Source organism: Amphiura filiformis, chromosome 17 (genome assembly GCF_039555335.1).
Source record: "Amphiura filiformis chromosome 17, Afil_fr2py, whole genome shotgun sequence".
In the NCBI taxonomy this organism is placed as follows: domain Eukaryota; kingdom Metazoa; phylum Echinodermata; class Ophiuroidea; order Amphilepidida; family Amphiuridae; genus Amphiura; species Amphiura filiformis.
The window spans coordinates 62,765,145-62,789,698 of record NC_092644.1 but is presented as its reverse complement, the minus strand read 5'-3'; the positions used below and the strand labels follow the sequence as shown (position 1 = coordinate 62,789,698).

At 35.4% G+C, this 24,554-nt stretch overlaps 1 protein-coding gene across 3 annotated transcripts in view; it reads right to left on the bottom strand.

Annotated features, from left to right (window-relative positions):
* Positions 1 to 5,387: 5,387 nt before the first annotated feature.
* LOC140138140 (galanin receptor type 1-like) overlaps positions 5,388 to 24,554 on the bottom strand; it is a 257,448-nt gene continuing 238,281 nt past the window's right edge. For all 3 annotated transcript variants that reach the window (XM_072160066.1, XM_072160065.1, XM_072160064.1), the window contains exon 2: positions 5,388 to 13,465. In XM_072160066.1, the coding sequence (XP_072016167.1) occupies positions 12,254 to 13,315 (1,062 nt within the window). In that variant the 5' untranslated portion in view covers positions 13,316 to 13,465 and the 3' untranslated portion in view covers positions 5,388 to 12,253. The remainder of the gene's footprint in view (positions 13,466 to 24,554) is intronic.

Here is a 24,554-nt window from a genome sequence, read left to right as displayed (position 1 = left end):
AAGTGTTTTTTGTATATTGTATAACGTTATTTTGAGTAACTTAAGAACAGGAGCTTCCGATGAAAATCGTTATTCCAGACAAGCTGATTAAAATTACTTCCTCAATTTTTTAATGAATTGATCATTGAATTACATTTACTTTTTTTGCAGCTACAAGAATCGGGAGAGGATTAAAGCATGATTGTACATGTCAAAGCTAGAGCAAATCATTATTATTATCGCAACATTAGTCAAACTGTTTTCAAGAGATAGTGCCAAAGGCGTATGAAAATGGTAATTGTTCTATAAAAGGCGGTTGTGTGCCAGAAGTAACACATATAGGTGTGGTGAGCTGAATGTCAAAACAGCAAACGCTTTGGGGTTTCATTTGCATTATACGTGGTCAGCATAATGTGCTTAGTGATATTATTTTCGATCTGCCGTCCATTGCTATCATTGCCCCCGTTGGGCTGGCGCCTAAAATTAGAAAGTGCAACACAAATTCCTTATTCACAACCTGGGATATACAGTCGTAGCCGCTAGGTGTTCCATATATTACCTGATGTATCGTAACCTTTGGCACAAATTGTGTTACAAGCTCTGGCAATGCATTTCTCAAATATATTTGTCTTGGACACTTTTGTATTCTTGCTTAAGAAACCCAAGTGAAGTTTTTGTAACTACAATATTACGTCGTCCATATCGCAAGCTCATGAAAATAGAAGAGGGCACATAGTTCTTAATTTATTTAATTTATTTATTTATTTAGTACACTTTATCGCTGGCATAGACCGAAAAGTAAATATTTTAAACTCCAATGAATGGCTGGAGCAAACAGGTGCTATTCACCTCTTAGACCGCCCACCAAAATCTGAAAAGAAGGGGAGGGAAAATAAATCAGAGAAGGAAACATGCAGGTTAAGTTCAGTTTGCCTGCAATTTGGACAATTACAAAATGAGGTCCAAGTGCAAACATAAGTTGCATGCAAAGTGCGAGCAAATTTGGACGGGTGAAACTCCAAAACATGTTGCTTAAATGAAGCACCATACGCTTGTGGCACTCAATTTTAGAAAGCTGATTTTCGAGTAACAAGAATACTAGTAGTTAGTTCTGTTAACCTTTCTTTGTGCTCGGCCTTGGGGTAATCTAAAATGAATTTATTTGCCCTTCTCTGGACAACCTCAACTTTCTGAATGTTGTGCTTTGAGGAACCACCCCAAAGGGGACTGCAATATTCCAAATCGCTACAAACCAAGGCCGAGTAGAAAGTCATGGAAACATTATGGTATGCATTGAAGCCAATGGTTCGTTTTATCATACCAAGTTTTTATTACACTTTTAACGACCTTGTTGATCATCCCAAGTGAAAGATTAGGAAATATTAAGACCAAGATCTTTATTGGAACTAACACGGTCTAGAACAGCACCATTCAAATCATTATGACTTGCACTACTACGTCTGATGATCTGGCATTTAGAGGGATGAAAATAGAGATCCCATGTTTTGCTCCAATCCAATATGCATCAACATCAGTTTGGAGCATGTGACAATCAGATAAATTCTGGGCAATACTGGGCATGTCATTAATGTATAAAAGAGAAAGTACTGGTCCCAATATTGATCCTTGCGGCACCTCAGACACAACGGGAGCACAGTCGGAATATTAACCCCATCAATGACAACCCTTTCCCTGTTAAATAAGCGTGAAACCAATTGAGGTCAAAAGGAAAACCAAAAGATAGCATTTTGTGAAGCAATAAGTTATGACAGACACTGTCAAAAGCTTTTGAGAAATCAAGATAAATCATGTCAACTTGCCCAGCATTGTCCAGAACGACCCTGTTGCAGATGATATAATTGGTCTCTAAATTGATGGAAACACTTGATCAAAAAATAGAATCTCAGACTTGTTGTATTTGCTTAAACCAAACCAAAGTTATACACATTTGAATAAGAACACACTTTTTTGTAGCTGTACAGTACACGCTTTCATTTACCATGCACGTAGTGTATTGATTGGTATGCCGCTATGTAATTCAAATGCAAAATCCATGACGGCAGTTCGTATTGGGATACCTCCTCAGGCCTCGTATAATCATGATCACTCTTGTAATCATTGTCTTCCGGATGATCCGACTAAGAATGAAGTGTCCAGCAGTTCGCAGTCTGCCGGATCCTGAAGCTTCAGATTGTCGGTACTTGGAATCCGATCAGCTGCGGGAAACTGAAGACGAAAGAGACGACGAACTTTACGGGTTAATTTCATGAAACTTTGCCACCATTGGTGCAGTGCAATATGATGAAATTGAAAATATTAAAAAGGAATTCTTAAGGCTGTAATGCAGTCCGCTAGATATTATTGATCGAAACCACACCTGTCACACAACTTTATTTTGTATTTGAATATCGCGTCACACCAGTCAATACACTCCATGATCATGACTACATGCATGGGAAGTGGAGCCACGTGCAGCTACAAAAGTAGTTTTAATTTTCAAAAGAGCATAACTCCCGACTCCAGCTTTTCCAATGGTATTTTTTGTTACAGCGGATAGATTTTGCAGAAAAGCACCAAAAAGAAGAATTACCATCATTTTGATTCAGCCTGTGTAATTATGAAAAATGAAATATTGCAGAGAGTAAAACTTCATTTGGTTGTGTCAGGCAAACATTACAAATACATCTTTTTTCAATAAACCCGGTGAATCTATTAAACGACAATTATTTTCTAGTCAGTATTTTAATAACAGCAGGAAAATATCTATTAAAATGAGCAACTATGAATACTTGTTCATAATTGATGGCACTGGAAGTGCGATTACACGATTCAAAGTGCTGCAAACCAATTATTGGGACCGTGTATCTAAATCCTTCAAATGAGAACAAAAAATCTTCTTGGAATTGTTTTAACAAAGGAATTGAAGTGAAGAGATATTTTCAAGGTTAAGAATATTGAGAAAAAGCTGAACTTTATGAAATGAAATACCAATAAGTCTTCTATTGAAAAGACGCCTAGAAACAGTATATTTGAAAATTTATTCTGAAGGTGTCAAGTTTCGGTATCATTTTTTGCATATCGATTCATTTCGTACATTTCTAAGTATTGGTTTTTATTTTGTTCAAGATCGAATATTAAATTAAATTTTTTATTCGCTTAATAATTGCATATTCAGTATTTATATTTTAAACAATTCGCAATGATGCAGCTGCGTTAGCTTCGTTGAGTACAAACGAAAGGAACCAATTTGACCTATAATAACCAAAGCGATAAAGGGCTCGGGGTGTCAAAATAGCAAATAACGTTGCTGAACTAAGATAATTTGATAAACTCTGGTAAACTCATTGAGTTTGAAATCTTGATTTGATTCGTGATGCAATAAATGATATTGATTTATTAAATTTGAAATTAAATATTTATTTCAAAGTAATATGATAATTTTATGCATTTTAGTAGAAAAAGACAATTGGACTGACACTGTCTTTATTACTGAATTTTTTTGTAAATGTGAAAGGTGAGTGTGTTGAAAAATTAAAAAGAAAAGCTTGTAAATTTAGCAACGATGCTTCCGCGTCGTCTGCGTGGTTTACTTCGCGAGGGCAGATTCCCTTTCAACAACGAAAACAAGCTATATATCGTCTAATTCACTTGGCTATTCCACGAGGAATGTCACTTATAGTTATTGCCACTGAAACTGGAACTGAAACAAGCAGATCCGTGATTTGTCTGTTGATATCAGCAAGAAAACTACATAATAAAACGGTATATTTAGCCGCTACCTTCAAAATACTACAAAAACATTGCTGTCAATAGAGCCGCTGTAATAAAGAAACAACTTGTAAAGACTTTGTACTATATCTGGAAATATATTCCATTTATTCGTTTTCAAACAACAATGATTACATATTCGTGTAAAAAACATGACATGACACATCGACGGTGCATCTAGTGATTAAATGTTTACACCATCAGTGGTGAAAGAATATTGGATCCAACAGACGTGCTAGAAACAAAAGGAGTTGACATATTAATTTATTTGTTAGGTTACGTAAAAATATCATATGCTAAGTTAGAACATTGTCTAATTATCTCAGAGAAATAATGCGCCACTTGAATTAATTACTCTAAGGGTTGTACAAATCATGTGATGCAAAGTACTATTTGTCGTCTTTGCGAGTCAGCAAAATCACCGTCTTGACAGCTGATTCGCTCGCACAGCTATGTGGCGTGTTGGTAATCCTGTAATTATGAAAAGTTTTGAGCCTCATAACTGCTAAATTGTTGATCTAAAATATAGAAAAGTATACATATTTAAAATGAGCATTTTTGCCCAAATTTGACATCACAGAAGAATTTATAAAGTCTTTACCATGACACTATTATAAACTTTAGACCAACAATATAGCACTTACGCGGCTCCAAAGTTTTCATTATTACAGGGTTAAGACCATCCTTAAGAGGGTACTACACCCCTGTGGTAAATTTGTGACTATTTTTGCATTTTTCTCAAAAAATAATAACACACTGGTAACAAAATTTATGTATATTATTGGGGCAGTGGCCCAAGACAGGCGGTTCAGTATATATGATAGTAAATTCTTATCATAAATAACGAACGGCTTGTCTGGGGTCACTTAAATTCCAGTGTAGTAATTGTCATTCCTTGCCCCTATAGTATACATAACTTTTGTTACCACTGTGTTATTAGTTTTTGAGACAAATGCAAAATAGACACACATTTATCAAGGGGTGTAGTACCCCCTTAATAAACAGGTGTGTGTGCGCCTTTGAGCGAACGCGCGCGATTTGAAGCTGCTCTGAGGGCACTGACTCGTTAAGGAATAACATAGTATAGAGGAAGATGAAGTTATTGTTTATTTCTGAATAAATTTTTTAACTTTTACTTTTCAAGTTACACGTACATGTCTTTAATCAGTGTTAAGCCAGGAAATGGCAATTGCACATAGTGATATAAAGTTATGTTTTCTATTATGTACTAATGAAATCGAAGCATAATTTAAAGATATCCTTCGTTAAAGACCACATTTCAATAATCTTACCAGCAGAGCATTCCAAAATTATATATTGTGCTGACACATCTGTCCCAATAAGTGCTTTAACAATGGAAAAGGAAGAGAACAAGAAAGTACAAGAACAAGAATGGAACAAGAATAAGAAATAAAAGTAAAACATAAGATACAAGGCAGATACGTAATACAGATACATACGCAACTTTTCAAACAGAAAATAAATTAACTTAGAATTAATCAAGTGGCGTGTCTTCAATATGTGTTTTGTAAGGTTCCCATATAGTAATAACTTTCATGATGTAATAGGTTTCTGGATTGTCAATAGAATACTGTTTGATGGGAAGTAATGTGCTCAAATGATTTTTGGTTATATGCCTGGTTACAAACTCAAGCTGCTGTATACAGCTGGCAGCTCTTCATTAGACAGGAAACCTTGCTTCTTCGTCTATCCTGAAGTTGCTAACGTTGGTGGCGCTAGAAGCTGGTCAAAAATATTTTGGTAATACATATTTTCTTTATGTTGTTTTTCCTGCAGCACCTTATCCAATTTGCTTCTTCGATATGTCTTTTCTTTTGCTCCAATGAGAGCAAATGCAGGAAGGCAGAAGCACAATTGTTCAATACAGAGCTGTGTGGCAGCGTGAAACCTAAAGTAAGGTACCTAAAATGTATTTGATAATAATGAATTCCCATCAAACAGCTATAGTTATTTTTACTAGCGGTACATAAATCGTAATTATTACAGTTTGACCAAAAAATGCAACCTTTGAAATTAAATCTAACCAATTCATCTACTTTAATCGATGGCTTTTCCCGACGTCGTTTGTTAAATTGCTGAACATATCATGGTCTTATTCGTCCGAGAAGTAGCGACAATCAAACCTTTATATGAAACGGAAAAGTGTGCTAGACACATGTCCGGACAAACAACTTTGCAAAGGGCATGATAAAAAGTGGGCGATTACGCGACGGGTGTATAGTGAATTAGGTATCGGCTTTCATACATGAGCTATACGGACCTGCCAATAGCCAGTGCAATACATTAATAAGATTTAGTTGAGTGTATGGTACAACATACCTAAAATAATAATAAATAAATACAATTTCAGCAAGATGCAATATTTTTCCTTATAGCATTATAATGTTGTCTGTATTTATAATTATTTTCTTGTACTATTTGTATTTCAGTATAAATATTCAAAAAATAAAAATGCTATTGTATATAATATATGTTTATAATACATGTTGGTCTAATGTTATAAATCATGTTTATACATCATCTAGGTATATGATAAATATTTCTATACAAATGCTATTTTAATGCTATGATATTGCGTTGTTGTATTCTGATTTCGCTAGAGACAACTACACACTGACCGGTTCTAACTTTTGAAAGCCCGTTGACTTCATAATTGATGATATAATCGTGATTTGCATTGTGGCGAAGGATCTTGTCTTGGGAATATTTTAAAGTTCAAATGTATCAAATTAATTCCTCAGCAGCCTATTCAAAATACATACATTACGGTATTGGTGTATTTATGTAGTGTCTTGGCGAGGCAAGTAACCGGTCAGCTTTAGCATTTTGAAAAAAATCAGATATTATTATATATAAGTTTGGAGTGTCAAAGAATTATGATTAATATTTGTCTGACTGTATAAAATTATTCCAAATTGAACAAAGCTTTATTCTTTACAGCATCTAGAGTTTATTTTTAAAGCATCTCCACTGGTTGGTATTGTGTACGTTGATGAAGTCACGATAGATCGTTGTGTTGGGCGAAGTATGTGTGTGAGTACATTTTTTGAGTCACTCACGACATTGTGACAACTATACCTTTTCATCCCATTGTAAGGCTCGTGTAAACCTAATAAATGCATCAAAACGAACCGTCTCTAGTAGATTCATACGTAGTGGTGACAAAATGCAGATTAATGTGGTTAAACCTGCACTAGTCTTATTATTATTTCTCTTGCGGACATTCCACCTCTTCAGCTGATGTTATTGGTTCTGATGCCTTTTGAAACTGAAATGGATCCGGTGTCGGACAATCTTGCCCAGTATGACCAGGGACAGAATAAACCCACTTTCACCTAGAGTGACGTCGTGTGACGTCATATGACTAGATTGTCTAAATAGCCGTTTCCAAGAAACCATCAGAAGCAACAACATCCAAAAAAGCCGCGGAAGGTCCGCGAAACCGCTACGGTAAACAAGCATTGTTTTTAATCACATTAATCTGAATATTGTCTTTTGCCTATTTTAACTTATGTGGCCTGATTTGTATCACAAATAACAATCTTATTACTGCGTAAGCCGATTGGTGGGAATAATCAATCAGTGGTATTACGTTAGACATACAATAATGCGAGTCAAGATTGAAGGTCCTGTAGCAATCGTATCAACCACATGAGTTTCAGTTCAGAGTGGACGTACTGTGTTTACAATTTATACGGATGAACAGGATGTGTTATTCGCACAGTGTCCACTTCAGTTGAAACTCCTGACCGTGAAAGATTGTGCACAAAGTAATAAAATACCCACGAAACTCATGGCTTTCACTATCATTTATAAGTAAGTCCTGCAATCTACAGTAGGTCAAAACCCATCCCAATTCTATAACATAGAATCCTTATGGAAGAATTGCGATGTGTTTGGACTTACAATGCTTTGTACAATAATGAAATACACTACCGCTGTGATAATTATTATGTCCATGTCCCATGAATTTTGCTCCGAGTTACAGGCATTATTAAAAGTTGAAATGTTCATTAGTTTGCACAAATAATACATCTTTAGTAGCACGAACAATGAACAGTTACTCCCCACCATTTATATATCTTTGATAAAACAACAGGTAGTCGCGTGGTATGTCTGACCAACCACGAAACCCATCCAAATCTTCAGTTTTTAATTTTTGTCGGTTTTGTAATAGTTTATTATGATGAAAATTAATGGTGACGGAGTTATTAGAATATAACGAGTACTGCATTTGATGATATACGTTTAGCAAATTTGTTTACCAAGTGATTGTGTTTATTGCTTGTTTGTTCAAAGTTGGTAACAGTATTTTAGAGTACTGGTTAGGAGTTTTGCGTATGCTTGGTGTCTTGTTCGTAATACATTTATGTATACGCTTTCAGATTCACAAAATTTGCAGATTGCTTTTGATTTTACATACGACAAGGAGTCTTCCTTTCATCATTAAACCTATGTGGTAATTTCAACAAATGCTAATGCTTTTTAGAGGTATATTAATAATCAATCAAATTAAACCCAATAAAGGATGTCATCAGTTTTGTTCTTTTCAAACCTTGAAACATGTTTGATTAAGCGATTAAATTCGATTGAGAATGAATTCATTTGAATTACAGCAACGTGTAAAGGAATCTCCAGTTCGTTAACACTAAGCTTTTGTCTCTGATGGAATACTGACTGATCAAATGTTGAATGACCTTTGTAATGAATTACCCTATAAAGCCAGCTATCAATGTAAATTTAGATTTGATGTGGTACAGTACTCATCTCAAATTTGTCAATAGCTGGCATACCTCCCCGAATGCATTCAGCTGGGCCGATTGAATCGCTTATCCCACCACGTTAGCCAATTTATTTTCCATAATACGTGATCAATTCAATGCATGGCATCCATGTATATTTAAGTAAGGCGTGTAGAGTAAATCTCGTCCCGATTAGCCCGTGTTGACTGAGATTTTCAAGCACGTAGATAGACTCCTATTTCATTGAGTAAAGATGGGACGCCGGAAATCTATTGAGCGTTAAAGTTGAGATTATACTGAATGCTTTTATGCTCTCAGGTGGAACCATTTCTTATATTACAAGTTATAGTCATATCATGTAATAATGATGTACAAGTGTCCTTCTTGATTAAATGATGCATTGACTATTTTGGGAATAATTGGAGGAATAAGTACTTTTCAATTTTTCATGTATGTTTCATTTTTTTGCAATTATAAGAGATGGACAAATACAAAATGCTAGTCTCCGTTTCGAGCACCTTCCGCCAAGAACAATCTAATGACTTACATCAAAGTATAAGATATGATTCAACTTGAAACCTATATTCCAGGTACTTGAAGCATACGCAATATAAAAGGAGACATACAATAATGTAGTGGATAATGGCAATCTAGCATTACACGATGCACTTTTTGACTAATTTTACAGCATAGAGATCATTAAGATAGCGTTCTGAAAACTGGAACATGATTTGTTTTCTTGGAGCTATAGTGCACCGTTTAATCATGATCCAATTCGTTAAGTAAGTCGCATTTTTCTGAAAACGCTCGCAGCGAGTAATGCCTGTCTCTTCTTTGATAGAAACGGGTTATTTTGTCTAAAAATAACGGATGGGCTTGCAACGATGTGAGGACGGCGTGAACAAACTTTCATCATGAATTTCAGGAAGAAAGGTAGTCATGCATTGTCAACGCTTCTGATGAGTACACTAAAATAGCTGCACATATTTACCTTGCAGATTGGTTTGTCAGTGATTAAAATATGTTAGCTATAGATCAAAATGAAGGGTTTAATTATTCTACAAAACGCTATCTTGTGTAAACCTTGATTTAAGAATAAAAACAAAACAGATTCCATTATCAAAATTGGATGCAATGATTTGAAACATAATGTCTTATAAACATATACATAAGGTGCTTCGTGATGATGGCACAAGTCAATATCGCTGAGAAAATATATATGTTGTGCTATGAGTTAGTGAAGGCCAACAGCGAGCAGTAGAAAATAATTAAACTTGCACTTTTGAGCGATATTGACTTTAACGGTTTCGTTAGTTAAGTGTACAATATTAAGTCGGTGCAGGTTTATTAAGGAATCAAAGAACTAATTCATTTTGGCAGGTTGTTTGAGCTGGAAGAAATTTCTGAAAGTTTCTTACTTCACGTTTTGACGTCAACCTAAGGGAAAAATATTGTTTTGGTGCAATGTCTTACGACATGAACATAGCGAATAATGTGTTTTGTTATGTTGAGTTGATTAATTTGGTAAAAAGCAAAGTTAGATTCAGCAAATATCAAATCAGGGTATAATGTTTGTACCACTTCTTAAAAAGACGATCACTTAAGATGAGTAAAAAGGGAGCAATGAAATATAGAAGTTTCATTTAAAATGATATGTGTAATCAAATTTATCTTACACTTATTTTAGACAAAAACAAAACCGCCATATATTGCGTTCGTGCTCTATAGAGCACGCGGTATTTGAACACATTGTTTCCCGAAGCGGTTTAATTTTACACATGAAGACATGAGATAAAATAGATTTACTTCTCTTGTGTGCTCTGTTTTTGAATGTCAAGGGAGCTTTCGCCGAGGTGTAAAACATTTAGCAATTGTCCATACCCACGGCTGAATAGAATATTTACTATTATACAGTTTCACCTGCAGCCTTAATATTTTAAGTGTCTAGATGAGACAGGTGACCTATTCAATTCTCGGTAAATTTAAACTAATCTTAGTTTTAGTGCATTCATATCTCAATTTTCTTTTGCAAGTGGGTGCAATTATGTCCCAGCATAACGTCAGAGTCAATAGTTTAATTGAAATCTAGTATTCTGAACTTCGTCTTTTAAGAATATTCTGAAAGTTGTAGACTGTTTTTTTCAGATCATACTTTGTAAAATTTCTGTCAACACTGACTATTGGAACTCTACGTCGCTTTAGGTTGTTTCCATGCATTATAGAGCACACATGGGGTGAATGTTCAGTAAAAGCACTTTTGGCGCCCATATGCTAGAAAGTGACTACGAGTTTAAAGGTGATATAATACACTTTTAAGCACGAGCGTTGTAAGATAGTTTATTCAGTAAATATTGCACAGTGCAGTTGAAAGTTGTTTACCCGTAGAAAATACCTGACCATCCTTGAAAAAGGAGGCCAATGTAAGCTTGATTTGAGCAACCTAATGGCGTAGTATTTGGGTTTCATGGCATCGTGAAAGTCTCCTATCTACAAATGTTGTTGTGTCTGGACTGAAAACACACTTAAAGGGAAGAAAAAGGTTGCCAGTATTTGTATGTGCCTTCAGCTCTACTTCCTTAGTGTTTGCGCTATTTTTTTTTCATGTGAATTGTGTTTTGTTGTGTGTCAAGGTGTGAGTGTATGAGGTTGCTGTGTCAGGTGAACGTGTGGGGTATGAAGTGTTTGTCTGTGAATTGGTTTGGGGATGTACATTATCATTTTATATGATTCTCTGGTATGTTAGTGTAGTCACAGTGGTGTATGGTGTCAGGCTATGCTAATGTATGTAAACTGGGAAGAACGCAACCTGTCGTGTGAGCCTCCCCTTACCCAAAGACCTTTCCATGATAAGGATATTGCTAATTCGAATCCGTTATATTCTGTACTGCTACGCCACAATCCAAAATAAAATAACACGTAGAGTAAACGGTACATTAACGAAACATGCATCCACAAAAAACAGGTATACAACTCATGACCAAATAACTAAACTATCTGTGCAGTGGTGTCCTTGTAAATGAAAAATAAAAGTGGTAATAACCTCTCGTAAGAAGATTCCTTACAAAATGCTTACGGCATGTTTTCTACTAGTAATGTATCGTATTTTTCTTGTTTTCATCAGTCGTTGGATTTAGTGTGCATGTATCTGGACAGATAATGTGCGATGCTAATATGGTACCCCACATATACTTCTTGTGCGACGAATGGATTCATTGGGTGCATCAGTTTGTGAGATGTGTCGATTTAGGGATGAGATCAAAACCCAACCACCGGTCAGTTTCAGCACCTTGTCAGAACGGATGATTAGCATTGGTATCTTTTGTTCAAAACAATAGAACGCGGTTAAACCGGCAGTGCTTTCAGGGGGTCTGAGATCGACCGACAGTTTGGTTTCGAAGTCGTCACTTAATTTCTTAATTCAAATTTATTTGTAGGTTTCTACTTTTTTCATGATAGAAGACAAAGATGACATTGACCCTAATTTATCTTTATTTGCTAGCTGCTTAGGAAAATGACAATTTGTATGACAAATCTGGAAGGGCTTTTTATGGGAAATATGATTCATCATTGACATAATCCTTATAAAAATTGTGCTCGACCACTACCTTTTCATAGTATGTTTTTCTAGACTTAACATTTTAAACGTCACACGTCAGCGTCATTCTTAATATAATAAAGTTGACATTGTGTGACATTAAATTTGATCCTTATTTGTACAGGTATGTACTTATCAATGTGTTGCACTATGCTGCCGACATCTCCGTTGCTCTTGTATGATCAGATACCTGATTGGCCACACACCCACAAATAACTACCCGAAAGCCTTTGCGAAACTGTCTATATTTAAATGCATATATAAAAGGGTTAATTACACTGTTAGCAAGAGCCATAACTCTGGTTAACTTATACCAAGCCGAACGGACATCTACTAAATAAATACCAAAGTTTTGGAATAAATACACTATGTGATTCGGCGACCATAGAATAACAAATGCAATCACTACTGTTAACAAGACGTGGATTACCCGCTTCCGAGCTCTTAGTAGTGAATAAGCATTTTCACCAGCTGACTGCTCACGCATCATTGCACCAGCACTCCTTTTAAGGTTCCGCATGATCAAATAGTACGACCATATCATGATCAAGAGTGGCAAGAAGTAGGAAATGAAAAATATGAAAACGCCATTGAAAATTTCCACTGCTTCGTGAGGGTACTTATAGTCACATTGATGTTTTTCAGAATTGTATGAATTAATCCAGAGTGCAAATAGTTCCTGAAGAATTGAAAAAATCCAGGTTAAAGCGACGATCAAGCGTGCTCTTCCTTTAGTAAAGTATAGCGGATAACGAAGAGGGTATACAATGGCAAAAAATCGCTCCAAGGTTACGATGACAAGGTTAAATACTGATGTCGTTACACAAATCCAGAAAAACATAAAGCTAGCGTACAATCGGCAGTATATTTCAGCCGCAATTCTATTATCTGGGATCGTTATAAAACCTGCTTCGTATAGAAATACATTGAATATAAGGAACATTGAGGCAATCATATCAGCCAGAGCCAAACTCAATATCAGGTAGTTAGTCAGATTATGAAGAAATTTAGCGCGTATTATTATGATGATGACCAGTAAATTACCAATAGTTCCGATGATACCAAATACTAACTCTAATCCAAGTACCCAAGCGTCTACAGACTCTGCTGCTACAGGTGCTGATGTGGTATTATTGCCGGCTCCATAAAATGGGGTTGTCACCAAAACTCGGCTATCATCATACCCTGGTAACAATGACGGTGAAGACATGATGTATTCCTCTCTTTCAGATTCAGCTATGTTTCTTAATAAAGCGAGGTCACTGTTCACCTCATTATCCCTGTGTGGAAACGAGCCTTTAATATCCTGTAGTAATCCTCTTGGTGAATTTGTAGTATATCGACGTCTCCAAGGCAATGTCTGAAATGAGACAAGGAGAGAAAAGACGCTTGTTTATTATGTTCTGTCGCAAATTCTAAGCCAAAGGGCTTAAGTTCATTTCAAATAAAGAAATACTTGTCAATCTGTATTTTATCAACATTGGACCCGTCAGTTGTTGGGACATGTTTACCGACTATTTCATCTATGTAATCCCAGTTAACGCGCGAGAGCCAGCTTGTTTCTTTTCATCTCGTGTTTTCTTACTTTTTACCCCCTTTGGAAATAAAGCTGGGCGAAGACTGCGCTCTCGATCTCGGCAGGATTGATCACAAAAACCATTTCTTCGAAATTCCCTCTGGATATGTTACTGTTTTTGGTCCTCACACAAACACATCTCTGCTATGTATTTTGATAACTTTTTGTAATTCGATTAACCAATGGCGATTCACAGATGCAGTGATGTTTTAATCTTTGCCGAAAAAGCAAACAATATCATCGCCATTATATGCAATGAATGATTTGTTTTTGAAACAAGCAGGCATGATTGCCAATCACCCGCCTCAAGTGCCGCATCGTATATTGAAAAGCAGTTTAAGCTCGTTTATGTTTTCCTTGAAATGAAGCGTCATTTATATATGACAAATAGCCCTACTTATGTATTTGTATAAGAGAGATGAATTTAGAGAAAATAGAACTGCCTGTTATACTAAGTGGTTAAATTGCACTTCTCTTCGGCCATAAGGACTACTTTCATATAATGGCCCTATTCTACCTTGAACCAAATGTATTATACTTATAATTCATTGAACGAATGGACTAAACAAGAAATATATACGTAGAGCCTCCAGAAATATTGCATCACCAGACAAAACATTATCTCTGGACACCTTTCATATATACCCTTTACGATGAACCTAGCCATTATCTCTTTCATTTGCCTTCAGGAATTTCTTGAAACGCTAATTGATAATCTTTAATTTGATTATCTTTTACGTGTAATATCTTATCGTATACTACTCCTAAAGAAAAAATCCAAACCTAACACTAAAATATAGGTGACGAAGATCCTGGTAAGGAATAATCCTGGTATATCCTGCGCCCAAGACCCAAGTATAACCCTAACCCTAACCCTTATTTTACAATAAATAAAACAACAATCATTTAGCCCTTCTTTTGCAAGTGATATACACCAGGCACAGAAAATATACATTTTGTTAATGGGACTTTGCTTTCTCATTTGACATCCTGTTCGCGAAAATCGAGCAAGAATGGAGCAAGATATTCGCCTCAAAACCAATGAAACCCCAAAATCAAAAGTTGCAAATTTTAACGATTTTCAATGGGCGTTGACTGTGACCACTGATCATTACGGGATTTATGACGATGCCCCCTTTCAAAATCAGTAGGTCTATTGATCTTGGTCATCTGAATGGCAGTACGCATTCTTTTGGAGTTAATAACTTTATTCTTGATTTACAATATAATGCTTTTATGATTTTGTGCAATACGGACAATAAAAAACAAACTGTAACATGTAAAATCCCGCTAAAATACAATTGTGCCTGTTACATTGTGTGCTTTATTGATTGGCCCGTGGTGCTTGTGTGCAATGCAACGACGCGTTCCCATTAAAAATCGTTGAAATTGCAACCTTTGATTTTGGGATTTGAGGATTTGGAGGCGCATATCTTGGTCAATTCTTGCTGGATTTTCACGAACAGGGTGTCAACAATGCAAACAAAGTCCAATTAACACAATGTTTATTTAAGAATAATCCAAAAGTATCAGGTTGTTGAACAGCAAGGGTGACTATAACTGACGAGTTTCTTTTTGTGGCTGGTTTAGATTGTAACAAAGCAAAGTGTTTCAATTTATATATCGGTACTTCATCTTTTCGCTCCTACTAATCGTTATGCTTTTAGCCGCCGAAGATTATGCTTTCACCTTGATTTGCATCAAATCAATTAACCTGTAAATGCTTGACTTGTTTTCACACGTAATAAGTTGTTGAGTAGCTAAAAGAGCTAATGTGAAAAGAGTGTCGATACCCGGCATTAAAATTGAATTTTTCTCGCAATATAATCTTCCCGGGTCATTGCTCACAAGTCATCGTAAAAGTATAAAACAGTTATAATGACTCAAAATACTTTCAATTATACCTAAGTAGAGAACCATACATATTGGAAGTGTGAGGCATGATCTTTTCTTTCCGGAAATTTAAGTACTTTGATAAATACTTAAAAGACAATCAAGATTCATGCATACTAAAGTTAGATACTATTGCTATTAATCTCAGATGATATTCATTATATATACTCGGGAGCTTCGATTTTAATTAATTGCTAATATCAGTTCATTTAAATATAAGATTAAGAGTATTAAGTTACCATTGTCAATTGCGAAACTACTTCATACACGCAAAGTTTCCTCTGCTTTGCTCCTTTATCGCAAAAGAAAATGTGTTATAGCAACCACAATAAGATTTACCGGGAATAATTAGATATCGCGACACAATATGTGTCTGGTATATCAGCTTGGGGCTTGAAAAAAAAAAAAATCACCAATGGCACCAATATTGGTAACAAATCTAACAAATAATCTACTTTTCACATTAACACATTAGACAAGTACATTATATTATTTATATTATATGTCAATACAGCAGCTATAAAATGGGATATACAATACAATGTTTTGTTGTGCATGATGTGGGCAGTACTATAGCATTTCTATGTACAATTCGGGAATAGCAAACCCAAAATGATGGTGTTATATTACACCCAGTGGAGCCAGACGCAGGTACTGAATACTAGATTGATACAAATCAAGTTATATCGGTGGGCAGTTTGACAAATGTGTTCATCGTGGTTCCTCAAACATTTGCACTTGGCAACAAAACAAATACAAATTAAGTTAAAATGTTTCAAAACGACGACATTTGGTTATACTGAATACCAGGCACAATTACGGTGCGTGTTACACCAATGAAACATTTGTAAAAACACGGTAAAATGTACTGCTATATTAAGATGTTCACGCGGCACTTTAACATTTCACTAGGGTCAAATATACATACTCCCACATGATTACTACTAACGATCATTTTCTGCCGATTGAATGCTAGAGGAACCTGCACAGGTGAACTTAATACTTCCAAGAGACAATTCAGTCAATTATTCAGGAATAATATTTCATAAAAAAAGGCTTCGAGGACTGCACTACCTATTTCCAAAAAATAACGTAAGAAACGTGTAAAGTAACCGAGTAATGTCGTTGAGTAGTTTGAGGGCTGTTGTGACACCCTTTTCGTGCTGAGATGTATACGGTAAAGTGCACACATTTTCTAATTCCAAAGGTTAAAAACGTACTCTCTTACTGTCTCGTGTATTTATCTTCACTATTGTTCAACGATTTTTCAAAAGATAATATAAATTTAGGTTACTCACAATAGTAATATTTGATATTATTTTTTTTCACAGTGCAGATTTGAAAGCAACTTGCAACAAATCTGTACGCATAAACAGCTTGCGTTACCAAAGGCATAACCACTCGTCTTGAATTCGCCTGAAAAAGCAAGGAATGCACTCGTGAGACGTAGTGTGGCTATATTCATACTTTGGATTCAGTTTGATATGGAGCGCTAACAATCTGGTTGAATACGAAGGTAAAAGCGTACCGCATTTTAGGCACTCGATCTTATGATACCAGTAAAAAACACATAATGCACACGTGACTAGATATTAGATACGGATCCAATGTCAATGTTGCCAGTATGAATAACTGAAATCAAACGCGGTCTGAGCTAAACAAGTTCATATGTACCATGTGAATTACCCAAATTTACAAAGCATGAAGGCTAATAGACTTCGGCCTCTGGTGACTTTCATTGAAACTTATAAACAACTAAGGGTTTTATAATATTTTGAAGTGTTTTTTGAAAATTGGTAACGAATGAAAGAAAACAAGTGTATTAGACCACATTTCCTAGTCATTTTGGGCAAATTAGTGTGTGATATTTATCAACACTTGTTGTGTATTGTTTGGTTTAAAATAACCTGTTCAGCAATTAACACCGCCGAGAGCAGTTAATAAATCGAATTACAATCTGTCAAGGAGGTGTGTTTCTGCCCCGTACACATAGTACAGGGACGACAAATGCTTGACAGATGAAGTTGTGATAAACAGTTCTAATGAGGGTTTAATCAAATCAAGTTGAACTGGTTAAATTTTTGCCCACATTGTACTATCAATCAGACTCATCAAACAGGCGCTTTTCAGAAGTATTTCATTCAGTTAAGATATATCAAATTAGCCTTAACCTGGTTAATTATAAGTGACAATACTACTTTTTTAAAAGGATGACCATCGGCTCTGTGTTATCCACAACCTTGTCCTTACACACTTGCGTACCACCATTACCCATCTTGACGAATCCCGATTGACTTGCTGTTACAACGTTCGACCACACTTTCAGCTAGGGAATTGAAATTGCCTTGATGGAACAAATTATTACTGACCTGATCAGAATTAAGTATTAAAATACTAAAAGAAGGACAATTTCCTGAGTTCGATTTGGTGCTAATCGAAAATGACTTTTTACATTAGCTTATTACCATAAGCTGAACCTTAAATTACCACGGATACTGCTGTATTTATCATGGAAATCTAAGTAAGAAAACCTGGCGATAAATTTCACAAAAATATTTTTGTGCTGATATAAAATCACACATGGACAGGTTTTTTTATTACTAAAATATGGTTGGAATCCTGCACCTTGTCCTATGCCACTTTTAAAAGAAAAGCTTCATTCGTTTTATAGCGTATGTTTTGTTGATATATCTGCCATACGAACACGCGACTGACAGGCTCCTGAGATACACTGGCCTTGCTACTCTTCAAAAACTGAATCTGTCACAAGATTGATAATAAGTAGAAATATATGGCTGCCTTTTACCGCCCTTCAGTCTACACCGAATGTTTTATTCTACAATGTTGTTTATATTTAATCATCGTTCAAAATGGCTTCGGGTTTACCTACGATTCATATGGGAATTCAGTTGCTATTGACTTGAACAATACGCTGAATAAGTTTTTTTCAACAACGAATATACATGTTGAAACTACAGGTTGATCAAGTATATTCCACTGAGGAAATGCTTTCTGCTTCATATTACTGAAGTAAATAAACATATCACAAAAAGTAACTAACCCCTCTTAAATAATGACCATTATTCAAAAACGGGTGATTGCATTACAAATCTGTAAAATGCGTTGGAAGCAGAATTTATTTCTCCACATTTTGACACCTCATTTGTAGCAATTGACTAAATATTGATGTCACAGCGTACATTTAAATCAATGTAACCTAAGATTTGAAAGTTGCAGTAAATTCTATTGATTTTGCATTCAGTGTAATGGAAGGAAATTTTTGTGATGATATCTGAGTGTTTTTGTATTGTAAAATTTGTATGTAAGTGCAACTTTCAAATCTGTACCTCACTACATTAAATTGACCGGTGTTTTCTTGTTTTCTGGACTATTGTATCAAATGAGGTGTCAAAATGCGCAGAAATAAATTCTGCTTCCAACGCATTGTACAGATTTGCAATACAATAGCCCCTTTTTGAATAATGGCCATTATTTAAGGGGGTTAGTTACTTTTTTTGAGATGTTTATATTATAACCTGCCTCTAATGTTACTAATCACAGATTGAGCAGTGGCAGGTCAATTTTCGCTTAAATTTATGCATCCGTTGTACCGAAAGTGTTATATACGCAATAGGCTATAGCAGTATCGGTCAAACTATTTGACCACCCATTAGGAACCGTCAGAATGCCGCAGGTGGTATTTTGCCCATATTCCTTAGTTCTCTATTGGATATATTTGGCAATAATATAACGGCTTGACTTTTTCTACCAAATTTAAAGCAAATGAAGAACCAACAAACCTCTATAATATATGACGCCATTATGAATTGGTTGAACTTCTTGTCTAAAGATGGTTAAACCCATATCTACTTTTAATATGTTCTCATAATAATTTATGTCTGGTTAGTTCATGTTGCTGTATCGTTTGCTATAAATCGAAATATTGTAATTATCACATGAAAATATTATTTTAATGTCTGGCAACATGCACCCAAACCTCCGTGGTTTTGGTACACACTGTTCGCCCACTCAGGTGGAAGACGAAAACCTGCTTACTAAAATATGCGCTATACGCGTAGTCCCACAACTATCATGAGCCGCTTGGTATCTTATTAGAACTTGTCATCACGACGGATATAGAAAGCCCGTGGGATTGCAAATAATATCACTTTCACTACACATCTATTGGTCCAGTTGTTTTTCAATCTGTCTTCTTCTGATCAAGTGAAGTATTTTATTCCCCTAAATCCGTCACATTATTTTCTAAATGGGCCAATCTGCTACAAAATGGCAGCTCATAAAACCCAAGTACTTTATATCATCTCTCTGTCTCGAGTGGAATTACGTATTTAATACACTGTCTACTATTCATAGAAAATGCCCCTTTAGATAAACAGTTTGCTTGCAAATAATTGATGGCTGTTTTTTCTATTCCCCGACAACAACTTCGTTCTGCCTATTAGATTGTTTACTTTAATCTCCCCAGACCAGACTCTAAAAGATTTAACACGATTTACTCTCTTAATCGTACCTCCAGATGGCTTAATTTAATGTTATTAATTGGCATTCAATTGATTGGATTAATACCAATATGTGACCATCCACCACAACTGAGCCCGGATGTCTCCAGTGCCACTATTGAGATATGCTCCATTGAACTTAACAATAAACAATAGGAAACAAAGGATTTATTGACTGTTCTATTGATTTTTCACTACTTAAATGTCAAGTACTATTATAGACATGATATACATCATTTAAAGCTAATTTCAAGCAGAATATTTTGGTTGAATATCTCAAAAATGATGATTGGCGACTTCAGGGCTCAGTTGTGCTGGACATATTTGGTCTTGGACTATTACAGTGTGCTAAAGCTGAATTATGTCACTGGCATGGAGGGACTAGTCTTTAGTGAAAAAGCTATAGATATATATTTTTAAGCACACGCACTTACAATCCCACCCACCACTCCCACACAGTAGTGGCTAGCGACATAGCCTCAGATTTGTCTTTTGACGCTAAAGAATATTCGCGATTATCGATAAGATGCCAGCAATAGCTTTTCCAACAAGCGACGGAAGTTACGTTACAAGTCAAGACTACTTAAAAGTTGCCATTGATATGTATGGTATGGTTATAACCGGCATTTAAAAGTGTAAAAAAGTGATGCAGACGAAATTTCAGTCCGAAACCTTTTGAACATTATTAGCATCACACATTTTCAAAAACGCAAATTCCATAAAAATCGCCCCTGGTTTTTGGCTGTTTCTCAATTCACGGTCGTGTCAAGAAGTACTTGTTTTTGACGTATCACATCACATTTATTTTCACGCACAAAGTTTTTAATAGCGATAGATTATTTCATAGTTATCAGCAAGTTCATTACCTATAAAAATTAAATATGTGCGAAAATCTACTAATATTGAAATAAATACAAATGTTCTAGAATTCATGACGTCGTATTTGTATTTATCGAGTTATAGGTTTGATTTATCTCGATATTTGCGTCACTGTTAGATCTCGCAAAACTCCTTCCTGAAACATTAGCTATTGCAGTTTTGTATTGAAATCATTAATAAGCAACAATTTACGTGAAATGAAAAGAAAATCTAATGACCGGAAACATACAGTCAATCTGATTGGAGTTGAATTACAAAGGCCCCTGCAAACTGTTCTTCGACTATTTTTCTTTCAAATGAATAAAATGCCCATTAGACTAAAACGAAGGAATACAACACTTATACTATATACCTCCTTTAGTGACAGTGTAGTCAGGACTACAATGCACCTGTCACGCCTAAGCAGTAACCCTTTCCTGTTCATTTTCAATCGTCTATTACCCATTTCTGAGCGTGGATATGTCACTTCTTTTTATTTTTTAGAAAATCCAAATGGCACATTCATGTACTTTAGGGAGAGTATGGGGGATAAAAGATTAATTCCCTAGACCCATGGGTAATCAGTTAAAGTAAAGCTTAATGCTTTTATTTAAATGTTTTCAAAACCTCATTCATCTGTTGTTGTTGGATAGAAATTTCATAATTGTAAGAAGAGATGATGACCCGAGTTAATATGAAAAACCCAGTCTGTTATCTAATAGAATTAGCTGATTACAATCGCGGCCTTTTAAAAGGAACTTACGAGTAAATGTCAAAATCCACATGTATATGAAAAAGATGATTTTATTTATGGGCGCAAAAGGGAGATCTATATAAAAGAATTTGGCTTTCATTGAGCGTAAATCAGTTTCTGCCTAAAACAAAGACTAAACTCAAGGTTATGTAACACTTCTAATAACAAAATATACAGGTTTTAAAAAGCCATTAAGGTTAAATACCACTAATTATGTATTACACGGGTTTCAATGGGAAAATGCCTAATTTCGGGTGGAATTTTCTCATATTCAGAACTCTCACAGTTCAATGCCACCAATATCAGGTGAAACTATATGATTTAGATGCCAAATGATCACAAATTCAACATAGGTTGACCTGAGACTTTTCTTGTTTTAACGCACTGAACCGCAAACACCTTAAAATGACAGTGCGCCCTCGAAGCTGAAAGTTACAATATGATAGGGCGACTATTTACTAAAAACCGAAGCCGTGCGTATGAATTTTGGTACTATTACATCAAAAATGTCATATAATGAGAGAAAATGTACTATTTTGAAGCATCAAACTCTAAAAAGTACTTTTTTGGCTATATAACTTGATCAATTTTAGCGATTTTAATGCAGTCTTTTCAAATTCGATCAAGCAAAATAAATCGGAAAATTTAATATGTCCGAGTTCCAACTGATTTTGCTTGATCGCATCACATATATACATGTATTGTGTATTGTTAAATGATGTGCTGCTATGATCTGAGTTTTAAATTAAAAGATAAATTAAAGTTATACTTTGTAAAGAGAATGAGAGAAAAAGAACGAGAAAGAACGAGAAAGAAAGACAAAGGAAGAGAGAGAGAGAGAGAATGGGAGAAGGAGCGGAAAGAGAGAGAGAGAGAGAGAGGGGGGAGGGGGGGGGGGAGAAGACGGCGAGAAGAGAGGGGTGGAGGGAGCATTGAGATATAGAGACAGAGAGAGCGAGAGAGAGACGGGGGACCTAGAGAGAGAAGACGGAGCAAACACGCTAAGTGACAGTCTTTGCCCGTACGCTGCAATTTGAAATTATGCTGCGATATTCCCTCTGTAATTGAAAATAAGAGTAGGAATCTTACTAAATAAGTCATGTCACATCGACTGCCGTCAAGTGCTTCCCTTTCTGACCTACTTGGCAGAGGCCATATCTATCTACCCTTTGTATTTTTTATAGAGTTCATAACAACATGTTACAAAATTGATATTTTCTTTCCTTTCTTTGGGAAGAGGCGAAAGGCATCACGCCGCTAGTTGACGCACACAGGTAACCACAAGGGCTTAAGTGCGCATTGGAATGATTGAATAATCGCACCTTGTCATGACTCCCAGTTGTATAGCATTTTGACAAGTTAAAATGCCGATTTTATTATTTTATCTGCTAAACATGACCTATATCCTACGGCTGACGAATGGCCCGGTGTAGCCATGTCAATGCGAATAAGTCTGAATTGCTAATGGAGCCATTCGCAAAGTTAATTAACCCCAAAACTTATAAAGACTTTGGAAGATATCAAATTTCAGGTATATTATCGATCAAAATCAGACAATAATTGCTAATAATTTGGAACAGCGCACAAATTGGATACTATATCAGATGTTTTTATTTTGTATTTTCAATAATTCTTATGTTTAAAAGGATCAGACTTATCTCTTAGTGGTTGGCCAGACCATTTCTTTACCATCAATTTCACAGCATGTATACCTTTTTGGTTTTGATTATATTAAATTTGTTTATTTTTATTGTTCTACTTTTTAAATCATGAATCATTCTTTTCATTTCTAAATTTCTCTCCATTTACTTCCCACCACAGCGCAGATGTAAGTAAATTTTGAACTCTTTCATCGTGTATCCGAAAGTCTGGAAATAAAAACAAGCTTATATAACACTAGCTTTCTTTTGTTGTTCGTAGATTAAATAAAGATCATAATGTTTAAGCCTGGAATTTTCTCAGTAAATCCAATTAAGGAAATGACCTACATGGACCTTCCGTCTCTGCCACTTTAATTCATATAGATTACAAACATGATCCATTCATTAAATCCATGTGAAGAACACGCTTATGTCATCTCGTTGTTATTTTAAACTTTGCTAAGGTTTTGTATTTCTCTCACTGTCAAGGACCCTTACTGTCATTATCCTACAGTTCGCTAACCATATGATGTAAATCAGGCAATACGACTCACGCTGATTATGTGCTTGATGAATTATGACCCCTTTACTGTCTTACAAATTATCTAAATTATCTTCAACATGATCTCTTTCCTTTCCGCACCGCTGACTGTCGTACCTCACGTTTCAAAATCATAGAGCGCTTCCTATGAAATATTTATATGCATACCAATATAAATATTGAAACAAATCTAGCTATAAAACTAGAACTAATAATTACCATGATTATAGAAATGACAACAGTGATAATGGTAGCGAACAAAATTATAAGAATATCTTTCCGACTATAATAGTTTTCCCATAATAGTTTAATATCTAAGCTATATGTTTATTATTATATGTTTATTAATTAATTATTCTTCGGCATCCAAATTATGCTTGACTACAATGGTACAGAAAAACTGGCCAGAACGCTATAAGTATTAGCCTATAGTCTCTATGTTCCACGCGTGGACAATAGAGGACTGGTATGAAATGTGTTTCAGTAGTATATTTCATACTCACCATGCTTAAACATTGCTACAAACTACAGCATATATCACTTGCATACAACATGATTATACATATATTTACATAAATGTCTAGAATTCCAATTCGCACTCTTTGATAAACAGACACAGCTGTTTTATGCACCGTACTCTTGGCGTAGCGATAGGAAATATGAATAG